The sequence below is a fragment of the Pelmatolapia mariae genome, linkage group LG23, assembly GCF_036321145.2.
Source record: "Pelmatolapia mariae isolate MD_Pm_ZW linkage group LG23, Pm_UMD_F_2, whole genome shotgun sequence".
Taxonomy (NCBI): Eukaryota; Metazoa; Chordata; class Actinopteri; order Cichliformes; family Cichlidae; genus Pelmatolapia; species Pelmatolapia mariae.
The window spans coordinates 40498203-40520551 of NC_086246.1; the positions used below are offsets into that span (position 1 = coordinate 40498203).

Sequence of the window (22349 nt, forward strand, 5' to 3'; positions counted from 1 at the left end):
ACAAGCTGCAGTCTGCGGAGAAGGGTAGATTGGAGGCCAAAATAGAGGGAGTTACAGTAGTCTAATCTAGAGGCAATAAAGGCATAAATAAGTTTCTCAAGGTCCTTACAGGGTATGTAAGGCTTAGCCTTGGCAATTTGGCGTAATTGGTAAAAGCTAGATTTAACTACAGTGGAGACTTGTTTGTCAAGTTTAAAAGAACTGTCCAAGAGAACACCCAGGTCTCTTGCAGTGTCAGAAAGAAAGGTAGCAAATGGCCCAAGTGAACCTGTTAGTTGGCCCCTAGGAATATGGCTATTGAAAACAACAATTTCTGTTTTCTTTTCATTTAAATTGAGTGAGTTACTCAATAACCAATCCTTAACTTCTCTCATACAATCAAAAAAGCAGTGTAGCGACGGTAAGACATCTTCAGTCAGATGAAAGTAAATTTGAATGTCATCTGCGTAGGAATGGAAGGAAATTTTATATTTTTCAAAGATGCGACCTAGAGGTAACAAATACAAAGAAAACAACAGACCCTTGGGGCACACCACAGGAAAAGGGGGCAACAGAGGAAGAGTAACTTCCCATCGTAACAGCGAAGGACCTTTCAGAAAGGTACGATTTAAACCAACTAAGAGCACTACCCTTAATGCCTACCATGTGTTCTAGCCTTTTTAAAAGGATATTGTGGTCCACAATATCCTTTGTTGTTGTGTTGTTGTTGTGATCTATAAATCACAACAACAGTTGCCTCAAGGCGCTTTATATTGTAAAGGTAGACCCTACAATAATAGATACAGAGAAAACCTAACAATCAAATGACCCCCTATGAGCAACCACTTTGGCGACAGTGGGAAGGAAAAACTCCCTTTTAACAGGAAGAAACCTCCGGCAGAACCAGGCTCGGGGAGGGGGGGCCATCTGCTGCGACCGGAGAAGGAAGACAGGATAGAAGACATGCTGTGGAAGTGAGACAGAGATTAATAACAAGTACGATTCAATGCAGAGAGGTCTATTAACACATAGCAGCTGTGTCCCAAAACGTAGGCTGCATCCTCCTGAGGCCGCATTTGAAGACCTATTACGTCACAGCGACGCGACGAGGGCTGTCCCAATTCGTAGACTCCTCCGAATCCGGCCGACAAATGCGTCCTCTTTTTCCCCAGATAGTAGAGATAGTGTCTGTCTCCCGAATCCAAACTGGAAGCTGGTTCCACAGAAGAGGGGCCTGAAAACGGAAGGCTCTCCCTCCCATTCTACTTTTAAATACTCTAGGAACAACAAGTAGGCCTGCAGTGCGAGAGCGAAGTGCTCTAATAGGGTGATATGGTACTACAAGGTCATTAAGATAAGATGGGGCCTGATTATTTAAGACCTTGTATGTGAGGAGCAGGATTTTGAATTCAATTCTGAATTTAACAGGGAGCCAATGAAGGGAAGCCAAAACAGTAAGCAAGCACGCTGGCTGTAATACACAGTACATTTGCACAATGGCTGAAACCAGCACCACTGAATGAACAATGGGCTGGGAGGTCAGCTTCTTAATATGCAAACTGCCATGGCCATTGATCAACAACCACAGATCAAAGATCATTGTGCTCATTGTGTGTTGTTTATATGGCTGGGGAAACCTACAGTCAGCTGAGAGTGAAGAAGTCACTTGGATGATGATGAAACGTTTCTCCCACTGAAAACGCTACGTCCAGATGAACAGAATCAACTATCTGGGAACAACAGAGAGCCTTAACTGAACTACTTTTAGACAGAGCAAGCTGATTTTTTTTTTTTGTGGTGGTTTGCACATGCTCATTGTGAATAAACCACTGATGGGAGATCAGCATGTCAGCTGCTCGCTCTGCTTTGACTGCTCTGAAATCAGTTATGATTTGCCCTTCGTGTGGAGACACAGCTAGCACTAGCATGTACAGACGTGGACAAAATTGTTGGTACCCTTCTGTCAATGAAAGAAAAACTCACAATGGTCACAGAAATAACTTTAATCTGACAAAAGTAATAATAAATAAAAATTCTATAAATCTTAACCAATGAAAGTCAGACATTGCTTTTCAACCATGCTTCAACTGAATTATTTAAAAAATAAATGCATGAAACAGGCCGGGACAAAAATGACGGTACCCACAACTTAATATTTTGTTGCACAACCTTTTGAGGCAATCACTGCAATCAAACGATTCCTGTAACTGTCAGTGAGACTTCTGCACCTCTCAGCAGGTATTTTGGCCCACTCCTCATGAGCAAACTGCTCCTGTTTTTTCCGGTTTGAAGGGGGCCTTTTCCAGACGGCATGTTTCAGCTCCTTCCAAAGATGCTCAATAGGATTGAGATCAGAGCTCATAGAAGGCCACTTTAAAATAGTCCAATGTTTTCCTCTTAGCCATTCTTGGGTGTTTTTAGCTGTGTGTTTTGGGTCATTGTCCTGTTGTAAGACCCATGACCTGCAACTGAGACCAAGCTTTCTGACACTGACCAGCACATTTTTCTCTAGAATCCCTTGATAGTCTTGAGATTTCATTGTACCCTGCACAGATTCAGGACACCCTGTGCCAGATGCAGCAAAGCAGCCCCAGAACATAACCGAGCCTCCCCCATGTTTCACAGTTGGTGTTCTTTTCTTGATATGCTTCATTTTTCCGTCTGTGAACATAGAGCTGATGTGCCTTGGCAAAAAGTTCAATTTTTGTCTCATCTGTCCACAGGACATTCTCCCAGAGGCTTTGTGGCTTGTCAACATGTAGTTTGGCATATTCCAGTCTGGCTTTTTTTATGATTTGTTTTCAACAATGGTGTCCTCCTTGGTTGTCTCCCATGCAGCGAACTTCGGCTCAAACAACGACGGATGGTGTTATCTGACTCTGATGTTCCTTGAGCATGAAGTTCAGCTTGGATCTCTTTAGAAGTCTTTCTGGGCTCTTTTGTTTCCATTCGGATTATCCCTCTCTTTGATCTGTCATCAATTTTCCTCCTGCGGCCACATCCAGGGAGGTCGGCTACAGTCCCGTGGATCTTAAATTTCTGAATAACATGTGCAGCTGTAGTCACAGGAACATCTAGCTGTTTGGAGATGGTCTTATAGCCTTTACCTTTAACATGCTTGTCTATGATTTTCTTTCTAATCTCCTGAGACAACTCTCTCCTTTGCTTTAAATTACTTTTGTCAGATTAAAGTTATTTCTGTGACCATTGTGAGTTTTTCTTTCATTGACTGAATGTTACCAACAATTTTGTCCATGTCTGTAGTAATCTTAAGTAAACATTATTAGTTTTTCTTTTCTTTTGTTTTTTTGAGGCAACGAGTTTTCATAGTTTTTTTTTTTTTAAGTTCTGGGAACTAATTAGACTGCAGTGTATTTGAAGCTGATGGTGTCTCTGGAGTCACAGTGAAAGATCCTTCAGAGGCTTGCAGTTGTGCATAAACCTGCCATTCGGCCACCCCTAACCAATACCCACAAGCAGAAACAGTTACAGTGGGCCCAGAAATACATCAAGATTAATTTCCAAACAGTCTTGTTCATTGATGATTGCCATGCAACCCTGGATGGTCCCAATGGATGGCAACCATGTCCCCACATGAATGTGACATCAGCATTGAGGTGGGGGAGTCATGTTCTGGGCTGGAATTATGGGGAGAGAGTTGCTAGCCCCCTTTAGGGTCCCTGTGAAAATGGTAAATTATATAGAGTTTCTGACTGAACACTTTATTTATGGTATAAAAAGTAGTGTGCCTTCTGTAACAAAATTATCTTCATGCATGACAATGCACCATCACATGCTGGAAAGAATACCGCTGTGCCATTGGCTGCTATGGGCATGAAAGGAGAAAAACTAACGCTGTGGCCCCCATTCTCCCCTGACCTCTGTCACGGTCTGGCTGGCAGACCGTGGGGAGGTGGGGAAACAGGACCCAAACGCCGGACTCTTCAGTGCAAACAGTGTTTTATTTACAAGGTGGTGAAGTAAGCAACAATAAATCCCCTAGTGTCCCAGACTCCCATGTCGTGTCTTCTTCCCAAGAAGTCCCAGTGTAGTGCGCTCTGCTCCAGTGTCTCTGCACTCCCCGTGCTCACTGCTTTCTCTCGTTCCACATTCCTCCTGAGGGAAAACAATAGAGGCAGCCGTTAACACACTATATCCCAGCAGGCATACACTCACACTCTCTGACTATGCTAGAAGACTGACGTGAAGTCAAACGCAATAATCCAGCGTCGGTGGAAGCTCCATCGCTCTTCTAAATAGCTCCCCCGACGAGCCCAGATGAGGAGCAGGTGTGTGGCAAGGACTTTAGGTGTGGCCAGTCCTCAAGCCAGGCCACGCCCCTCAGGCCTGAAGGTGCCTGTAACTTGGCCAAAGAAAACAGCAACACACACACACCTGCCTACATACGGATTCGGACAGAGATAAGAGGCAGTGCAGATGACACACCAAATGATAATAATAATGATAATAATAATAATAATAACAGTCATAGTCCCCACTGCCCACGGACCCCGAGTCCCCAGAGCCGGGTCCGTGACAACCTCACCCCTATTAAGAACCTTTGAAGAATCCTCAAGAAAAAGATCTATAAAGGTGGGAGCAGTTGTGGGAGGCTATTCGGACATCTTACAGAGGAATTCATGCATAAACTTTTTAAATATTCATAAATTCAATGGATGCAAGAAATGTGAAGGTTATATCAAAGAAGGGGTCCTATATTAGCATGTAACTTGACCTGTTAAGATGTTATTGATTTAAATAGCTTTTGGTTTCAGTAAATATGATCTGGGAAGGGATCTCAAAACTGGATTATAGATGGCAGACAGTTAGTGTCGTAAACCACTGCCTCTGTTCAAAGACCGCTGAGTCTTCATAAACGTATGACTCAGTGGTCCATCTGCATCTAAAGGACAAAGGTCACTCTTTCGAGGATGCCAATGTTCACATTTTGGACAGAGAGGACAGATGGTTTGAAAAAGGAGTAAAAGAAGCCATTTATGTCCACTGTGAGTGTCCATCTTTGAACAGAGGTGGTGGTTTACGACACCAACTGTCTGCCATCTATAATCCAGTTTTGAGATCCCCTCCCAGATGCCTTAACACCCACTAACATCCTGGGCCATCTGACCTCAGGAAATCACATGATAGGGTGGGGCCAGATTTCACAATGAGCTCACCCGAAACCTTGGCTGATTGTGACCTACACCCGTTTTCACACCTTGGCTCATGTGATTAGGTAGAGGATCATTAGGGGGTCCTTTGTTCCACTCGTGGGTTACTCCCATAGAGCTTTAATCTGGGACTCTCCAACATCTCCCACCCCATGCAAGAGACTCTGACAGCACTGAGCAGCTCCTTCAGTGGCAGGCTGCGGCACCCACGATGTGGGGCGGAGAGATTTCGCAGGTCTTTCCTCCCCACTGCTGTCAGACTCCACAACAAAGACTTTTGCAGCTGATCAAACCCACACATGTGCAATAAGGCTGCTATATGTGCAATTCTTTTTTTGACAAAGTTGTACTTTTGTGTTTTCTTACTCAGTTGTATATAGCATTTGTATTCTATTTTATTCTATTGTATATATTATTCTATTTTATTCTATTGTATATATTATTTTATTTTATTGATTCCAGTGTTTTCTCATTTCTGCTACATAACTTTGCACTTTTGCTGTAACGAAACAAATTTCCCACCTGTGGGACTAATAAAGGTCATCTTATCTTATCTTATTTGACCCTAGAACTGAAAAAGCTTTGAGTTTTTTTCTTTTTTGCAAAAACGTAGATATCATTGGGAGGTTTGTATAATACAGTTTGAATTGTGCTCTAATGGCTGATGACTTTAAAATTATAGGGACTGCCATTTGTATCATACCATTTATATAATGATTTGGAACGCAGTGTATACACTCTAAAAAAAGATCTGCTGACTTAACGTAAAAAAATTAAGGTAACAATTTGCATGGATCTTTTTAAGTTACTTCAGCTTAGCCACTATAGCGTAAATGCCACAAGAGTTCTCTAGTTAGGCAAACTCTATTCCTTACGTACAAACAACATGATTTGCTTTGTCCTCTACAAGCTTAATTAAGTTGAACCAACTTATTTTTAATTGTTTAAAAATTACTCCATTTAGTTATTAAAACTTATTTTTTTACTTTTATTCTACTCAGAAATATCCATGCAAATTGTTACCTCAATTATTTTGAGTACTAATAACTTACAATAACTTATAACTTACAATTATACAATAAATTACACATTGAAATTCCAGTTTTATGATCAAACTGTTTATTAGAACACCAGTCCACCATTCCAGAGTCATTGACATTTCAATAGCAGACAAAATTGTTGCCTCCATAAAATAAATGACATAAAACACCCCTGTAAATCTGTCTCAAAAAGACTGAACATTTTGACAGTCATGCTCTGATTCAAGTTTGTTTGTGTTAAAGTGATAGTTTAGGTTTTTTTAAGTATGAAGTACATTGTGAGTGTATTACACACAGTAGACAGCAGTCAGCACATTCCTGCCGACACGCACGATAGGCTCAGTTTGTTTGTGTGACTTTGGTAAATCTGAACTAACCCGAACTAACACCAAAGTCACCAAATAACACAATTACACTTACTGATCAAGGCAGCAGGAGACCAGCAACTCCTGTGTGCTGTCAGGTAAAATTGCTGTTTTTGTCCATGGACGCTGGTGGGCCAGAGCGATTGAAACAACAAGCAGTAGAACTTCTCTTTCCTCACAGAAAAGGCTGTCTGATAGCAAAATAAAGCAGTAAACATATTCTTGATATAATGTACATTTAAACTGACATCAGTTTTATTAGGATGGAGGCTCATCTTGCGTGCGGGTGGCCCCGTCTGCTTCTCCGTAGGTGGAGCTTACTGACTGCCATCTACTGTGTGTAATACACTCACTATACATATGTACCTCATACAGCCTCACTTCAAAAGACCCGAGCTATCCTTTTAAAGTGCATTATTTTGAACTAGGTGTACTGAATGCTCAACGCTCAACTTTACACCTACTGCCTACTGTACAGTATGTAACACAACACATTGCAAACAACAGTGGAACATTTCCCGTTTAATTTGAGGATAGCCTCACTCTTCACATTTTTTAGTACAACAGTTTACTTTTTAGTGACATTACCTTAGGACTGGCTTTCAGATCATCCAGCTCGAGGAATATCTTTTGAAACACTTCAAAAGTGTTTTTCAGTTCTTTTGGGTAGCTGAGGTTGAGTGCATATATCAGCCCCATTAGCAAGGCACAGGCTCTGGGTACATCCAGGTCTGCTAGGACTTCTGTTCCTTCAAGTATGATCCTTGCGCTGGCTGGATCAGACGTTGTGGCACCTCTGGTTACAATCTTCATCACTTCATTGGTAATATCCCCGCCACCATCCTGGTAGGTCAGAATCAATATAAATGTTTTAAGTAATCATACTTATACATGAGAGTAACACAAAATAGGGCTGCAACTAACAATTTTCTCGATTATCTGATTAGTTGTTTGGTCCAGAAAATGTCAGAAAATGGTGAAAAATGTCAATGTTTCTCAGAGCCCAATATGATGACCTCAAATGTCAAACATATTCAGTTTGCTGTCATGGAGGAGTAAAGAAACCAGAAACCATTCACATTTATGAAGCTGAAACCAGAGAATTTGGACTTCTTTTTCTAAAATAATTACTCAAACCGATCAATCAATTATCAAAATAGTTGCCGATTAATTTAGAAATCAATTAATAATAGATTAGATCGTAGCTCTAATACAAAGTATAGTCATGTCTGATTTACCTGCTCTTTGAAGAGATCCTCCTCCTTTTCCCTGAGATACACCACTAAGCCATGGATAGCGACCTCTCGCCTTCTCTCCACAGAATCGTCCTGTGAATAAGAAAAAGAATGTCGAACTGCTCTTCGAGGAGGATGGGTTTTTGATAATGTAACTATAGTCTTTAGTCTAATCATTATCTCACAGGAAATCCTTATGACATTAAAAGTTAAAACTATGTATATTATTTTTAGTGTTGAGTTTCTCCTAAAAGTTGCTTTATGTTTCCAAATCAAAGATATTTTTTCTTAAGTGATACAACTGCGCTTATGTATCTGCAGTTAACACCCAAAAGAGCAAAATTATATTTTATGTGCTAATGCACACTCAATGTAATGTCATTAAAACAACTAGTTTATGAATGTTACTTAAGATCTTTCCTGTGGCGTTTCTACAACATGGCGTTCGCTTCCTCGCCTGCGTTTTTTGACTGAACTTTGACACAGGCTGTTCTTCAGCTAGGGCTCAATTAACAAACTTCAATCTCACATAAAAATAACTCTAGGACTTAAACATCAAAATGCATCGATGTTAAACCGAATGTATACTCAGTAACCTACATTTGTTTAGTCATGAATGTAAAACGGCCCAGCCTTTTGCTGGTCAAACCTTCATCAACGCTGCAACGATTTCAAAGTAGAAAGAAGAAAAACGTGTATTACCCTGTCTTTGCAGAGTTAAAACTACTGCTACAGAAGCTCAGTGTCAATTAACACCATTTGGCTGCCACCGTAAAACAAAACTTAACAAAGACTAATGTTACGGTCGAATTACTTCACAAGTTAGCCAGAAGTGTAACGTTACTAGCTTATCACCACCACTCGCCGAGGAAGAGTTTAGTGTTGTGTAAAAAGGATTTCTTGCAGTGCGTGTTGATAGAGTTAAAGTTAGAGTTATTAGCTGCTGTGAATAAAACAAGGCAAAAAATTGTACTCACCACAAAGCTTTAACGTTTGATAACGTTCCATACAAAATGGCGCTTCTCCGCTTTCTCTGCCTCCGTTTCTTTCGATCAGTGGTCTGAGAGCACAACATGTCCGGGCAAGTCAGCCTTGTACTCAGCTTTTAAAGGACGCTTACGAGATTTTTAAGTTGTATTAACTGAATACACTTTCATGTTAAGTTAACACAGAAATGTCTGTTCAAAATCGATATATTACTGAGCTAAGACTGTTTTCTTTATTTTCATTTCGACCAACTCATTAAATTAAGTTATCAACTGATTACAATGTGTACATGCAACAAACTTAATTTTTTATGCAGAAAAAGCTATTGATTTTAAGCTTTACTTACTAACCCCATGAATCATTTTTTAGAGTGTATTCAGACTAAGATTTTTCAGCCATTAATATCCACTCATGCTCACAGATTTGCAAATCTGGTTACGAATTTCAATATGTACACATTAATTTCCACACACACTAAAATGGGCACACACATGTGCAACTAATTTTGCTACGATAATAGCTCCGCCCTTCCTACTCGGAGCAGGTTTGCTAAAACAAAACCAAGTTAAACCCCTTGTGGTGGGTGGATGCGACTATGATTTGAAACTGCACCTCACATCATTTCCTGTGAAAGGAGACTCTTTCACGCAGATGCTTTGAGCATTTGAAGGAAACCAAAATGTAAGTTGCGTTTGTCGCTACATAGTGCCTCAGTTATCTCAGCAGTCTCTCCGGGAAATGATTACCGTGCACCTATATTTGTGCACACAGTAGACGCCATCCTATTTCAAAACGAACTGCCAAAACGAAGCCTGAGGTGAGAATTTTGTTTATGAAAGTTTTTCTCTCTTCCCTGTTCCTGTAAATCGGCTAAATGTTTAAGTAGAGGCAAAGAGAATCATTCAACAATAAGTTTGTATATATTATTATTGTGCAAAGTTTTAATATTTAGAGATTGTTAAAAGTATCGTTTTTAATGTGAGCGTGAGTTCTGTAACTATAAACCGAGGTACCAGTCGATGAATTATCTTATTTTTAGGGAGGGGCTATACAAATGTTATGCTGACAGCAGCATTCCAGTCACATCCGTTTTACAGCTGATGGGTGAAGAAGAACTTGCAAATCTGAAAGTTTATTTTATTAGAGTCTAAATTAGAGTCTAAAGGAAAGTCTTTAAACACACTGAAACGGTAATTGGACACAGAAATATTGTTCACTAGGGGCGTTTTTCAATACCAAGTAGGCTAATATTAAGTCATTTGTATATGCAAGTTCGAACATTGGCAGTTCACTTTCAATTTCCTAGAACAAAGCTCAGCTCCAGTTTGTTTTTTCACTTCCCTTTTACAGTGTAAGCTGTACAATAAATCTAATCCCCAGATTTTTAAAAAACATTTATATAAAAATGTCTTCTAACTTTGGCAAAATAATTTGTAAAGATTTTAGTTAACTCTAGACTGATTTGTGCATTAATTTACATTGTAATTAACTTGGTTAATTGGTTAAGAACTGCAAACTACTATACTGAAATAGATTTCTGGTGTAGAAACTACATATTCTGATTCTAAAGCTGTCAACGATGATATGAATTTCCTCTGTAGATCTAAAGAACACCTCCCTGTCTTTAGCCTTATTCATGACCTTTATTGGTTGTCTTCCAACATCCAGAGATTTATGTGATGTGTTTCAAACTGTCTAACAAGCCCAATACTGTTGAGCAACAGCAGTCACTATGTGACTGAAAGACAGACTTTATCTGTTTTAATAACGACATGCATGCATAGCTCATTCTGCTTCAGATTTTACAATGATTTTATTTTATCTAGACAGTCTGTATTTAGGATACAATTGAATAAGTATAAATAATACATCATTTAATCCCGTGGTGTTTAGTTTCTTTTACAGAAAGGCAAGCAGAGGGGATCCCTCAACATCTATATCTTCACCTTTCTGTATTCATTCCTGGCTGAAGAGTAATTAAATAATATTACTTGTATTGTTAAATAAATATCTACTGTATTGCAAAAAAAATACTATTAGTAATGAGGAGTGGTGGAGGATTTTTTTAGAACCATTCCTTTAGTAAAAGAAGAAATAAAACACTATGAAAATGCCCCAATACATATAAAACTGTACAACTGGAAAATTGTAAATAAATAAAAAAAGGAAAATACTCTGCACAAAATTTCATCCATATTATATAGATCGATATTACTGCTAGATGTTTAAGTTTGAACCCATTTTAAATACTAAATTCTGTTTAATTTCCAGCATCATATTATAACCATGTTTGCAAAAAATATTGATAACAAAAAAATTAAAAGTGAATTAAAAGATTTGAGCAGTGGTTAAGTGCTGATAGGGAACAGGTTTATCCACAATGAGCTTGACCACAAAAATCTACTGGCCTTCTTGCTTGATGAACTCCTGTTAATTTGGTGCATTTTAACTGATGCGTAATTTTAGATGGAATGCCACCAATTTGATCTTTTCTGGACATGGCTTGTCTTCAATCTCCCAGATATCCACATATGGCATCAACATGCTGGTCCAAAAATACTGAAAATGCTCTCGCTTTTCTCCCTGGATTAAAAAAATCTTAAATGTTAGTTTTAATCAAAGTTGAGATTTTTAAACAAGTATAACACATTTCTAGATCAGGGAACTAAGGTTCAAACTAAAGATTCAATTAAAAATATACTGACTGCTCCAGTAAGAAATTAAAGTAAAAAAAAAATAAAAATCCAGATATGAAGTTCAACTTTAATCTCAGCCAAGAAGTGCAAATCACATTTACAACATCAACAACAAAATAAAATTTCCAAAAACACTTTTACATAAAATAAAAAAAACAAATAAAAAAATTGATAACAAAATAACATTTCAGAAAACACTTTAACAAGTCCGCAACAAATTAACAACAATTGGCTCTTGGCGGATTGTCTGAAATACCGGAAGTGACTCAACGATAGGGCTTTGGAGTTGACGTAATGCCGCAATGTATTGTGGGAGCGTGGCGCCATATATCTGGGCCACGAATCAAAACAAACACACTGTGTTGGACGGACTGTTGCTAGAAACATGCTTAAAAGCAGTTTAAAAGAAAAAGGGCGGTACAGAGACAGATTGCGTCCGGGTGCAAAGAGACGGTACTTGCAGAAAATAGCGTGCATTGGAAATGTGGACCCGTATAAAATACGGTGTTCTGACAAACCATCCTACTTTGGCAAAACGTCCTACCGTAAGTAGTTTATGCACATTTTTGCTGTCAGAGTAATTCCAGCACAAAATAAGTAGGTATGACGCTTTGCCACTGAACTTTGCCCATCAGAGTATGCTTGGAGCTCATATTCATAAAGCCAGGACGGTTTGCCACTTCATTTTATCCATTAAAGTATGCTTCACAAATTCACAAAGTTAGCATGGTTTGGCACTTAATTTTACCCGTCAGAGTATGTTTCTAAGATAAGATAAGATAAAACTTTATTAATCCCTCGGGTGGGTTCCTCTGGGAAATTCGGTTTCCGATAGCACAGCACTGACAGAAGTTACAGAACGTGAGCAGAATATTATATATATACACATATATAAATACAGAGACATATATAAATAAAATATACGAAAGGGATAAATAGAATAAATAAGAATAAGAATACAAGGGAATTGCACATTTCAAGTATTGAAGTCTATTGCACCGTTGACTATTAACAAAAAGTATTGCACAAAAAGTATTGCACAGTGAAGTGAAGAGGCACTACAGCTTAGTTGTTCCCCCCTCCTTTGTCCTCCTGTTTCCCCTCCCTCTCCACTCCAGAGAGGAGTTAAACAGTTTGATGGCGTGTGGGACAAAGGAGTTTTTAAGTCTGTTGGTTCTTGTCTTTGGGAGAAGCAACCTGTCACTGAACAGACTCCTCTGGTTGTTTATGGCCGTGTGCAGAGGATGCCCAGCATTGTCCATAATGTCCAGCAATTTTTTTTAGTGTCCTTTTCTCTGCCACTGTCACCAGAGTGTCCAGCTTCATGCCGACGACAGAGCCAGCCTTCCTGATCAGTTTTTCCAGCCTGGATGAGTCCTTCTTTGCTGTGCTGCTCCCCCAGCACACCACAGCATAGAAAAGTACTCCAGCAACCACGGATTGGTAAAACATCCTCAGGAGCTTCCTGCAGATGTTAAAAGACCTCAGCCCCCTGAGGAAGTACAGTCGGGTTTGGGCTTTTTTATACAGGTGCTCTGTGTTGCATGACCAGTCCAGTTTGTTGTCCACCCACAGCCCGAGGTACTTGTAGTTGTTGACCACCTCCACCTCCTCCCCCTCTATCTGAACCGGCAGTGGACCTGCTCTGGACCTCCCGAAGTCCACAACCAGTTCCTTGGTCTCTGAGGTGTTGAGTTGCAGGTGGTTTGTGTGACTCCATGTGACGAAGTTCCTCACCAGACTTCTGTACTCCTCTTCCTGATTATCCCAGATACACCCCATGATGGCTGTGTCGTCTGCAAACTTCTGAATATGGCATGATTCAGAGTTGTAGCAGAACTCAGAGGTGTACGGGGTGAAGAGAAGAGGGGACAGCACAGTTCCCTGTGGTGCTCCTGTGCTGCTGACCACAGAGTCAGACATGATGTCCTTCAGCCTGACGTACTGTGGTCTGTCAGTGAGGTAGTCGGAGATCCAAGCAACCAGGCAGGGGTCCACCTGCATCCTGTTCAGTTTTTCCTGGAGCATACAGGGCCGGATGGTATTAAAGGCACTGGAAAAGTCAAGAAACAGGATCCTGACCGTGCCTTTTCCCTTGTCCAGGTTTGAGTGGGCTCTATGTAGGAGGTACAGGATGGCATCCTCCACTCCGACGTCCGCCTTGTATGCGAACTGTAGTGGGTCCTGGGCATGTTGTACCTGTGGTCGGAGGAGGTTGAGGAAGAGCCGCTCTAGAGTCTTCATAAGATGTAACGTCAGTGCCACCGGTCGGAAGTCATTCAGCTCGTTGGGCCGGTTCCTTTTGGGGACCGGGACGATGCAGGATGTCTTCCATAGGGCGGGCACTCTCCCCAGTCGCAGACTGAGATTGAAGACTCGTATTCACTTCTAGCTCATATTCACAAACGTAGGATGGTTCGCCACTGAATTTTAGCTGTGAAAAGTATACTTCTAGCTCAGATTAACAAAGGTAGGACGATTTGCCACTAAATGTTAGCTGTTAAAGTATGCTTGCAGGTCACATTCACAAAGGTAGGATGGTTTGGCAGTGAGCTTTAACCGTCAGAGTTTTTTTCTAGCTAATATTCACAAAGGTAGGATGGTTCGCCAATGAATTTCGTGTTGTGCGCATATGCAGAAACAGCGGGTAGTAGGGCTGGGCCATATCATACTGTTCACGGTAAAACCAGTATAATGTTGGGCAACTATAAGAAAATGAAATATCGCGAAAGAATATGGGTAAAACGCACACTGCCTTTGTTTTCATACACACATGACGGAAAAAGCATGGCGGCGACGGAGAACAAGAAGGGTAAAGGGGATCGTTGAATGAAGCAGATGAACCAGAATTGGTTTGTAAAAATGCTGCAACTTCAGTGGTGTGGAACTGGTTTAGCTTTCGTCAGTCTATACACAACAAAGCACTATTTTTGGTAGCGCATGCTAGCGGGCCATCTTTATTACCGTGTTTTTTGGAAAATACGGCACACTTAAAATCAATCCTTTGATTTTGCTGAAAATCTTTATCACCTATTCATCATCTATTTCTTTATGCCTATTGGTCAGAGGGCCCGGTGGCGCCAGTGTCCGGCAGCCTCACCTCTGTCAGTACGCGCCAGGGTGGCTGTGGCTACAATGTAGCTTGCCATCACCAGTGTGTGAATGTGTGTGTGGATGACTGGATGTGTAAAGCGCTTTGGGGTCCTTAGGGACTAGTAAAGAGCTATACAAATACAGGCCATTTACCATTTATTTACCATATTCAGGTTGTAAATCATGTTTTTAAAAAGTAACTAACTTAGTAATTAATTACTTTTGAAAATAAGTAATCAGTAAAGTAACGGGATTACTTTTGGGGGAAGTAATAAGTAATTAGTTACTGATTACTTTTTTCAAGTAACTTGACCAACACTGCATTTGGAGGACTCTTCGAATTGGGACACCCTTCGTTGCGTCGCAGTGACGTAATTGGTCTACAAATGCGCACTCTGAAGCGTGCGGCCCCTGAATTGGGACACAGCTATAGAGAAGCATTTGGGTAGCTGGCTATGCAGCAACCCAAATGCTTCTATATTTTAATTCTCCCAGTTGTATGAAGATGGCTCATTACTAAGCAAGTTCTATTTAAACTAATGCCAAATAAATCATAGTACAGTACTTTTGAGCCTCATTTAACGTTGTTTCAATCAAGATGATGTGTTAAACTTCTTTTGTTAAATTTAGGTGATCCAAAATGAACCAGTCAACAACAAGAAAACCACCTCTGATTGAAAAATGGACCACAGAAGATGTTCACCAGTGGCTGATGGCAGAGGTCAATGTTCATCAAAGCTGTGCAGACAGATTTACTGAAGAGGAAGTGTCGGGGGCATGTTTAGTTTACTTCAATAAAACAGACATTTTGGACTTCGGAATAAAACACGGTCCTGCTGTGAAAATCACAGCTTATCTGGAAAGTCTGAAAAAAGCATCTAAGCATCAATCAGAGTTCCCAGAATATGTGGAAAAATGGACCAAAGAGCAGGTCAGCCAGTGGTTAGTGCAGCATGTGAATGTATACAGCAAATATGCAGAACGACTCCGAGAGGAAGATGTGTCTGGAGATTGCCTTGTTTGCTTCGAGAAGCAGGATTTAGTAGATCTAGGTGTGAAACATGGTCCTGCTAAAAAAATTATTTCAGCACTCAAACAACTTAACCAGACACCGGAGCCAACTCTGCAACCTATTACAGACCAAAAAGAAGCTGCCAAACCCACTGAACCAGGAAATGCTCAGGCCAAAGAAATAAACCGTCCAGAATCATATGAAAACACTGAATCCAAAAGGGATGAGATGATGGAAAAAGACTCCAAACAGATTCAGTTACCATTTGATAAAACTTCAGAGAATGAAGAAATTCAACAACCAAAGCCACAGAACACGGGGGTCAGGAACAAAGGAACTGTTGTGGTAAAGTTTCTGTTATTATTTATACACCACACTACATCAAATATTATATACATATTAATATAGCTTTATACAAATGAAAATTAAAAAAATAAAAATAAATGAAGCTGTTGGATTCTTAAATATTGCTTTCTTCCAGCAGACCACAGTGTCACCCGATGCATCCAGGATTACCGTGGAGATCGAGAACATCCTTGCTGACCTTTTGAAAGTGAATCTTAAAACATTTATTTTTCATTTAAGATCACACACTGAATCCAAACGTAAACCTATTTCTCAGAGTAAACTGGAGGATAAGGACAGCATGGACATTGCTAAATTAATGACTGACCACTATGGAAGCAAGGAAGCTCCACAGGTCGCAATACAAATTCTAAAAAAGATAAATGAGCTGGAACTTGCCCGTCAGCTGGAAGAAAGAATAAGTAAGTAAGAATCAACTAACTTTTCAATTCATGGTTATGTAGTGGCTGAACCCTGTTCCTAGTAAGAATGTATTCAAATAATAAAATGTGCAACTTAGGTATAAGCTCTTAGGTAAAAGCTATAAATTCCTGAGAGCTTTGGGATGTGGTTTAGAGTATAACCAACTGCACTCCTGTAGGAGTACTATACCACGGCATAGGGATGTTCGATATAACAATATATGTCGGATGGTTGTATGAAAATGTCTACCGTTTCATATTACGCTATCGTTTATTTCATGGTGTCGCAAAATAAACTAGTTATTCAGCCTGTCTGGGAAAGTATTCTCATCATTCTTGACCCCCTGTCTAGGTTTGTAATTTGTCAGTGCCTGTACTCCCTGTAACATTCGCTTGGTATTTCCTGTCTCACAGAGGTGTCCCTGGATTCTCTCTGCATAAGTGCTGCCTTTATTCCTTAGAGTGCAGACCTGGCCCAGCAAGGAGCACTCTGATCCCCTGTCCTGAAAGCTGCATCTCAGGCTGTCAGCTGTGAGGCACCTATGTGGTCATCCAGGGTTTCTGGTTGTCTGCCATATCCAGCAATGTAGCAATCAGAATTAATGTCTGAAGGCCAAAATAAATTCAGAACAGATTTATTTTCCCAAGTTGACCCAATCTTTGGTGCTGTTGTTGAGTCATCAGTGTTTTTGGTTAAAAACTGATGGCTGCTTAATGTTGTCCTACTTTCTATTCACACTTTGCTTCTAGATACGTTTCCATTGCAGGTCTATTTTAAGTTCCAAATATGGGTGAAACACTCGCATTTACATGGTGGCAACTGAGCACTGCAGTGCTGTGCATTAAAAGGAAACTTTAAAAGCAAATAATTTGTCTTATTTTTAATAATAAAATTATTCAAATTACTCACTGAATCGTTGCAGCCCCAGTTTAAATTACCATAGAAAGTACTTGTCAGGACATACTTGTATTCTATATACTGGAAAATTCAAAGTTTTGAGTGACAGATTGTTAATTTTTATTTCTCTTATGATTTTATGAAAATCACAATAATATATAAAATACATCAAGCTGAACCGTTAACCTTCAGAGTGATACTGTTTATGCTTTCTGTTGGGTCTGCGCTTGCAGGCCCCACTGGTTCAGAGACTTATCACCTGTAAACAAAGCAAGACAAACAGCGATCCATTTTAACTTGCAAGGGAAGTCTGGTCAGAACCAGGCTCTTGGAGCTGAACGCTCCTCACCTGTTTCTCAGCCAACTTCAAAGAAACAGCCTTTCCTGCAGCCTTTTATTCAGTGAATACAAGCACCACCCATTGTAAAAAAAAAAAAACAAACAAAAAAAAAAAAAAACCCTGTGGTGCGTCATAAAATTAAGGCTGTGTGTGTGTGTGTGTGTGTGTGTGTGTGTGTGTGTGTGTGTGTGACTTCCTGCTGATCACAAAGGGTCATCTCTCCTCATCCTGTATATGGCTTAATTCCTTTAAAGGTTCACCATACACAAGCATAGGTGAGGCCATAAAGGGCAGGAAGTAAACATCCTTACTAAATAAGGACACCCAGAACCTTACATGCAATGTGCCTGCAGTTAAACACTTGTAGCTATTGCATCCCCCACCTAGAGACAGTGGAGGAACAGAAAAATATCTAAACATGCCATTTAGACAAAGTTTACAAATTTAAGTACCACAATGGCAACATTTAACAATTCACTCTAACACTTTCTTTTTACTTTGATTTATTTTTCTGTTCATACAGGTCAGCTGATGCAGATGACTCTATCAAAAGAATCTGTGAGGAAAGAAGCAAACCAGGGAGAAAAGCTGAAGACTTTATTAAGTTGTGGTGGAAACTCTCTTGATAACTATGACAAATTTATTGTTGTTGTAAACAAGAGCCATCCAGAACAACTTCATTATCTTCAGTTTCTGACGAAGTTGAAACTGTTCTGCGTGTTAGACTTTGACCCCAATTCTGCTGCCTCAGGTGGATTGTGTCACTCATACAGAGAGTCAAGGGTGGCCAACCTGCATACACCACCACAATTTCAAGGACAGACTGAGTCAGTGATAAAGAACCTCAACCTCTACAAACAGACCAGCTGGGTGTTCTGTAATGGCCGACATGACTTGGACAGTGACTCAAACTTGGAGCTGGATTATAAGAACTGGCTCAGGAAATCCTGTAGAGACGTAGAACGGTTAGTTTCATTCATCTGCAACCCTGAAGTTCTCCTCCATGGAAGATATCTGATCATCTTCCTCCTACTTTCACCTGTGGACACTGAGAAAGACCCAGTCTTTGATATCTACAAGTCATTCATAAAGCACACTGAGGAGGAAAACATCATCAGTGTATGTGAGTCTCAGAGCACATATTTGAAATGGAGGGAACTGATCAGGGAGAAGTGTGACTTTGAAATTGAGCATCTGTCCATAAATGAACTAACCCTGAGTGAGATCAATGGCACCATAATGGCGATGGGACCATTCAGTCAGTTATCTGTACGGCTGCTTCCCTCTTCTGGTTCCAGTGCTGTTGTCCTGAAGCAGAGGGATGAAGATTTATTGACAGCTCTAGATGTTTTGTGTACGAACCAATGTGAAAACGTATATGATGAAAACAGTTCAGAGTTTCATGAATTTAGAATCAGTGTTGAAGAAGAATTCTACAGAGGTGGCAAAGTGAAATGGTGGAACTTCTACTTCTGTGACAAAGACAAAGAGAAGCCATTTATCAAGAGAGACAAGTATGAGAATGTGATGAAGCTGATCAGATCTCAGTGGAGAGATTCAAACGACATGTGTGTTCTGCTCAACCTGTTTCACCATCCTGGCTGTGGCGGCACCACCTTAGCAATGCATGTGATGTGGGACCTCCGTCATGAATTCAGATGTGCCGTGCTGAAAGACAACTCCATGCCCAAAACAGAAGTTGCCATCCAAGTTATTAAACTAATGAAACTTGAAAGTGAGAAACCGTCTCCAGTTCTGCTCTTAGTCGATGATTCAAAAGAAACTGAGAAACCTTATGACCTTGTGACCTGCATACATAAAGCTGCAGTAGATGAACACTTAAATATATGTTTGGGTGATTCGCCAAACTGCAAAGTTATCATCCTTAACTGTGTTCGTTCCCATAGTCCAAAGCAGCAATACAGACAGCACAATCAAACACAGAATCAGTTCATAACTGCTTCTTTGACCCCACAAGAGCAGAAAGATTTTGAAAAGAAACTCAAAGAGCTTGAAGAAACTCATGACAAACCTGAAAACTTTTACAGTTTCATGATCATGAAGAACAATTTTGACCAAAAATACATAGATGACCTTGCTCATAACACATTGGAGAATTTTGATTTCAGCAAAAAGGACTCCCAGCTGTTTGCCTTTCTAGCGTTACTGAACACTTACGTGGAAGAATCAGACATCTCTCTCTCTCTCTCTCGGGATTTTTTGGGGATGGAATTAATTCGCTGGACAAATTACACTGTTTTGGAAAAAATGAATCAGTATTCAAACCTTCTCATCATAGACAGGATTGAAGAATTGGGTTTATACGCAGGACTCCGGATACTTCATCAGACCATTGCATCTGCCTGTCTGGCTGAGTTGGAGAGAAGCTGCTACAAGAAAGTCAATGAAATTACTATGCAGATGCTTCATTATGATCTGTTCTTCAGTGCTAGATCCATTAAAGACCGACTGATGCTCTCAATTCAACGAATGTTGATTGAAAGGCAACGTAAGAAAGATGGAGATGGGAGAGAACTATTTTCTCCTCTCGTACACAAAATCCATAACCAGCAGGGAAGACAAACTGTCCAAGAAATCTTTGTGAAAGCCTCATCCAGATTTGTAACAAGTGCATCTATTCCTCAGGCACTGGCGAGATATTTGTACATCAATGAGCGTGACTACCCAGAGGCACTGAAGTGGGCAGAAAAAGCCAAAGACATTAAAGAAAATCCTTACACCTTTGACACAATTGGACAAATTTACAAAAGCAATTTAAAGTATAACATGGACAAAGAAAAGCAGGAAAAATCACACAACCCAGAAGACCTGCAGACAAACATTAAAATAGCCATCAATGGTATGAAAGCTTTCCAAAGAGCCCAAGAGCTGGCAGAGCTTGCAGACGAACCACAAGAAGAAACAGCTGATGATAACTCAGAGGACTACCCCAGAAAGTCATATAATGTTTATGTGAGCATGCTAGAAATTGCTTTCCTTGTCTTTGACATACTGAGTAAGTTGCCTTTCTTTGGGGAACACAACCCAATTAAGAAAATGTACCTCCAGAGCTTTCTTAGAGGAAAAATTAGGATGACAAGTGTTCACAAAGAGGACACCGAGATCAACAACAGATGTGTTGAGATCATCAACGAACACGAGGGATTTCTTGTCAAACTAAAATCTGAAGTCAAAGAGATATTTGATTTTCTTGACTGTTACTTTGCCTACATAAAAGTGAACTCTGAATTTGATGCATTGAATCATAGAACAGTCTCTGAATATTTTAAGAAGTATGTGCAGCTTTTCTGTACAACACCAGAAGAAATGAAAAAAGAAAAAGAAAACAAGTCCAACCTCAATTTGAAATTGGATATTGAGGAACGCAAAGTGTTTCTTGAAAAGAACCAAGCAGACACTTTCTCAGGAATACTTCAACATTTGGACAAACCTGCCAAAGAGATGGAGAAGATCACAGAATGCTACGAATTTCTGTACAAAGCTGTCAGCCAAAAACACAACATACAAATAAGAATTAATTACATTGTATCAAACATTGTTCTTTGTCATCTGAAACCAAAATCGAAACATGTCAAGAGTTACGGAGACCTTTCTGCTCTCCTTTCAAAAATTCTGCAAGATGTAGGACTATATCATCATCTCCCAGACGTTTATTACTTGGCTCTGCTTTTATTCTGGCCAAGTCCTACTGAGGAAAACACAGAAATCAGGACATATGTCACAGCCATTCGAAAGTCCTCCCACAAACGCCTGTCCAGGTTATTGCACAATAGAAGCACCATTGCTTACTTTTATTTAACTAAAGAGGAAGGACTAAAGAGGCTTGTCTCCAAACCCACACTAGATGAGAGCTTTCTGCCAAAGATTTCTCGTGATACCTTGGCACAACTTTGGAGGAACGGAGACATATTTAAGGAAAAAGCAATCATCAGCTGCCTACACAGGGTCAGTGGAACCATTGAGCAAGGAGAGGTGTATGCAAACTATGGTAAACAGAAGATTCCGGTGCGTCCAGCTCGCATAAGTGGAATCAGAAGTGGCTTTAGCACAGAAAAAGTGTCTTTCTACCTTGGATTTGCCATTAACGGACCAATTGCATATGATATTAAGTATGAAAACTAGGAAGGAGACATTAAAAAAGCAACAAGTAGGCCAAGAAACTGAAATGAAATAGGGTTAGCTGCAATTGATTACTGTTAAAAATTAACTTGTAAAAGAACAACATGTAGGAAGAGACGGTAAGAAAAACTGTAAAAGTAAACTTACACTGCTGCAACACATTCATGGACTATCCATATATATTTGTCTATAAATTTAGTCTGTTGATTTAATTCAGTGCTTTTCAGATAGTTTTGGTTCTGGTGTGGAATATTGAGTGGTCTCTTGGAACAGCATGTTGTAATTATGTAAGAAATATAAAGTTTTTTGTTCCCTTTCATTTGAAAAACATTGTAATTCTAATCAGATAAGATGACTGATGGGAGCAATCTGCTTTGGGGTTTGTTTGTTTTTTGGCACAATTATCTGACTGTTGTAAAAATGTGTAGAGATTTATATTATTGATAAATATTTTCTAAGCTCTGAGTAATAAAATAGAAAAATGTGTAAATTTTGTTTAAAGGTAAACAAAAAACAAGTCTTATCTGTCATCATCATAACTCAGGAGGTCTTTATCAAAACGTGAACATCTTTTTTAATGGATATATGCACTTGAATTTGGCCATCTGTCTTTGCAGTAATAAATG

At 39.8% G+C, this 22349-nt stretch overlaps 1 protein-coding gene and 1 long non-coding RNA gene across 2 annotated transcripts; one reads left to right on the top strand and one right to left on the bottom strand.

Moving 5' to 3' along the window:
• Window positions 1-3950: 3950 nt before the first annotated feature.
• LOC134620833 (uncharacterized) lies at window positions 3951-8871 on the bottom strand. The gene is made up of 4 exons (XR_010092146.1): window positions 8768-8871; window positions 7794-7883; window positions 7144-7398; window positions 3951-4095 (listed from the first exon to the last, which is right to left on the bottom strand). It is a non-coding gene; the product is annotated as an uncharacterized LOC134620833 (long non-coding RNA).
• A 590-nt stretch (window positions 8872-9461) lies between these two features.
• LOC134620693 (sterile alpha motif domain-containing protein 9-like) lies at window positions 9462-22088 on the top strand. Its single transcript, XM_063466958.1, has 4 exons — window positions 9462-9594; window positions 15197-15920; window positions 16063-16345; window positions 18107-22088. The coding sequence occupies exons 2-4, from the start codon at window positions 15207-15209 to the stop codon at window positions 21724-21726; spliced, it is 4617 nt and encodes a 1538-aa protein (XP_063323028.1). The 5' UTR covers window positions 9462-9594; window positions 15197-15206; the 3' UTR covers window positions 21727-22088.
• Window positions 22089-22349: the final 261 nt, after the last annotated feature.

Bases quoted from the DNA above. Each gene is read 5' to 3' on its own strand.
- LOC134620693 (XM_063466958.1), top strand. From the start codon at position 15,207: ATGAACCAGTCAACAACAAGAAAACCACCTCTGATTGAAAAATGGACC. The intron at 15,921-16,062 runs GTGGTAAAGTTT...TTCTTCCAGCAG, and splicing joins TCAGGAACAAAGGAACTGTT to ACCACAGTGTCACCCGATGC. The intron at 16,346-18,106 runs GTAAGTAAGAAT...CTGTTCATACAG, and splicing joins TCAGCTGGAAGAAAGAATAA to GTCAGCTGATGCAGATGACT.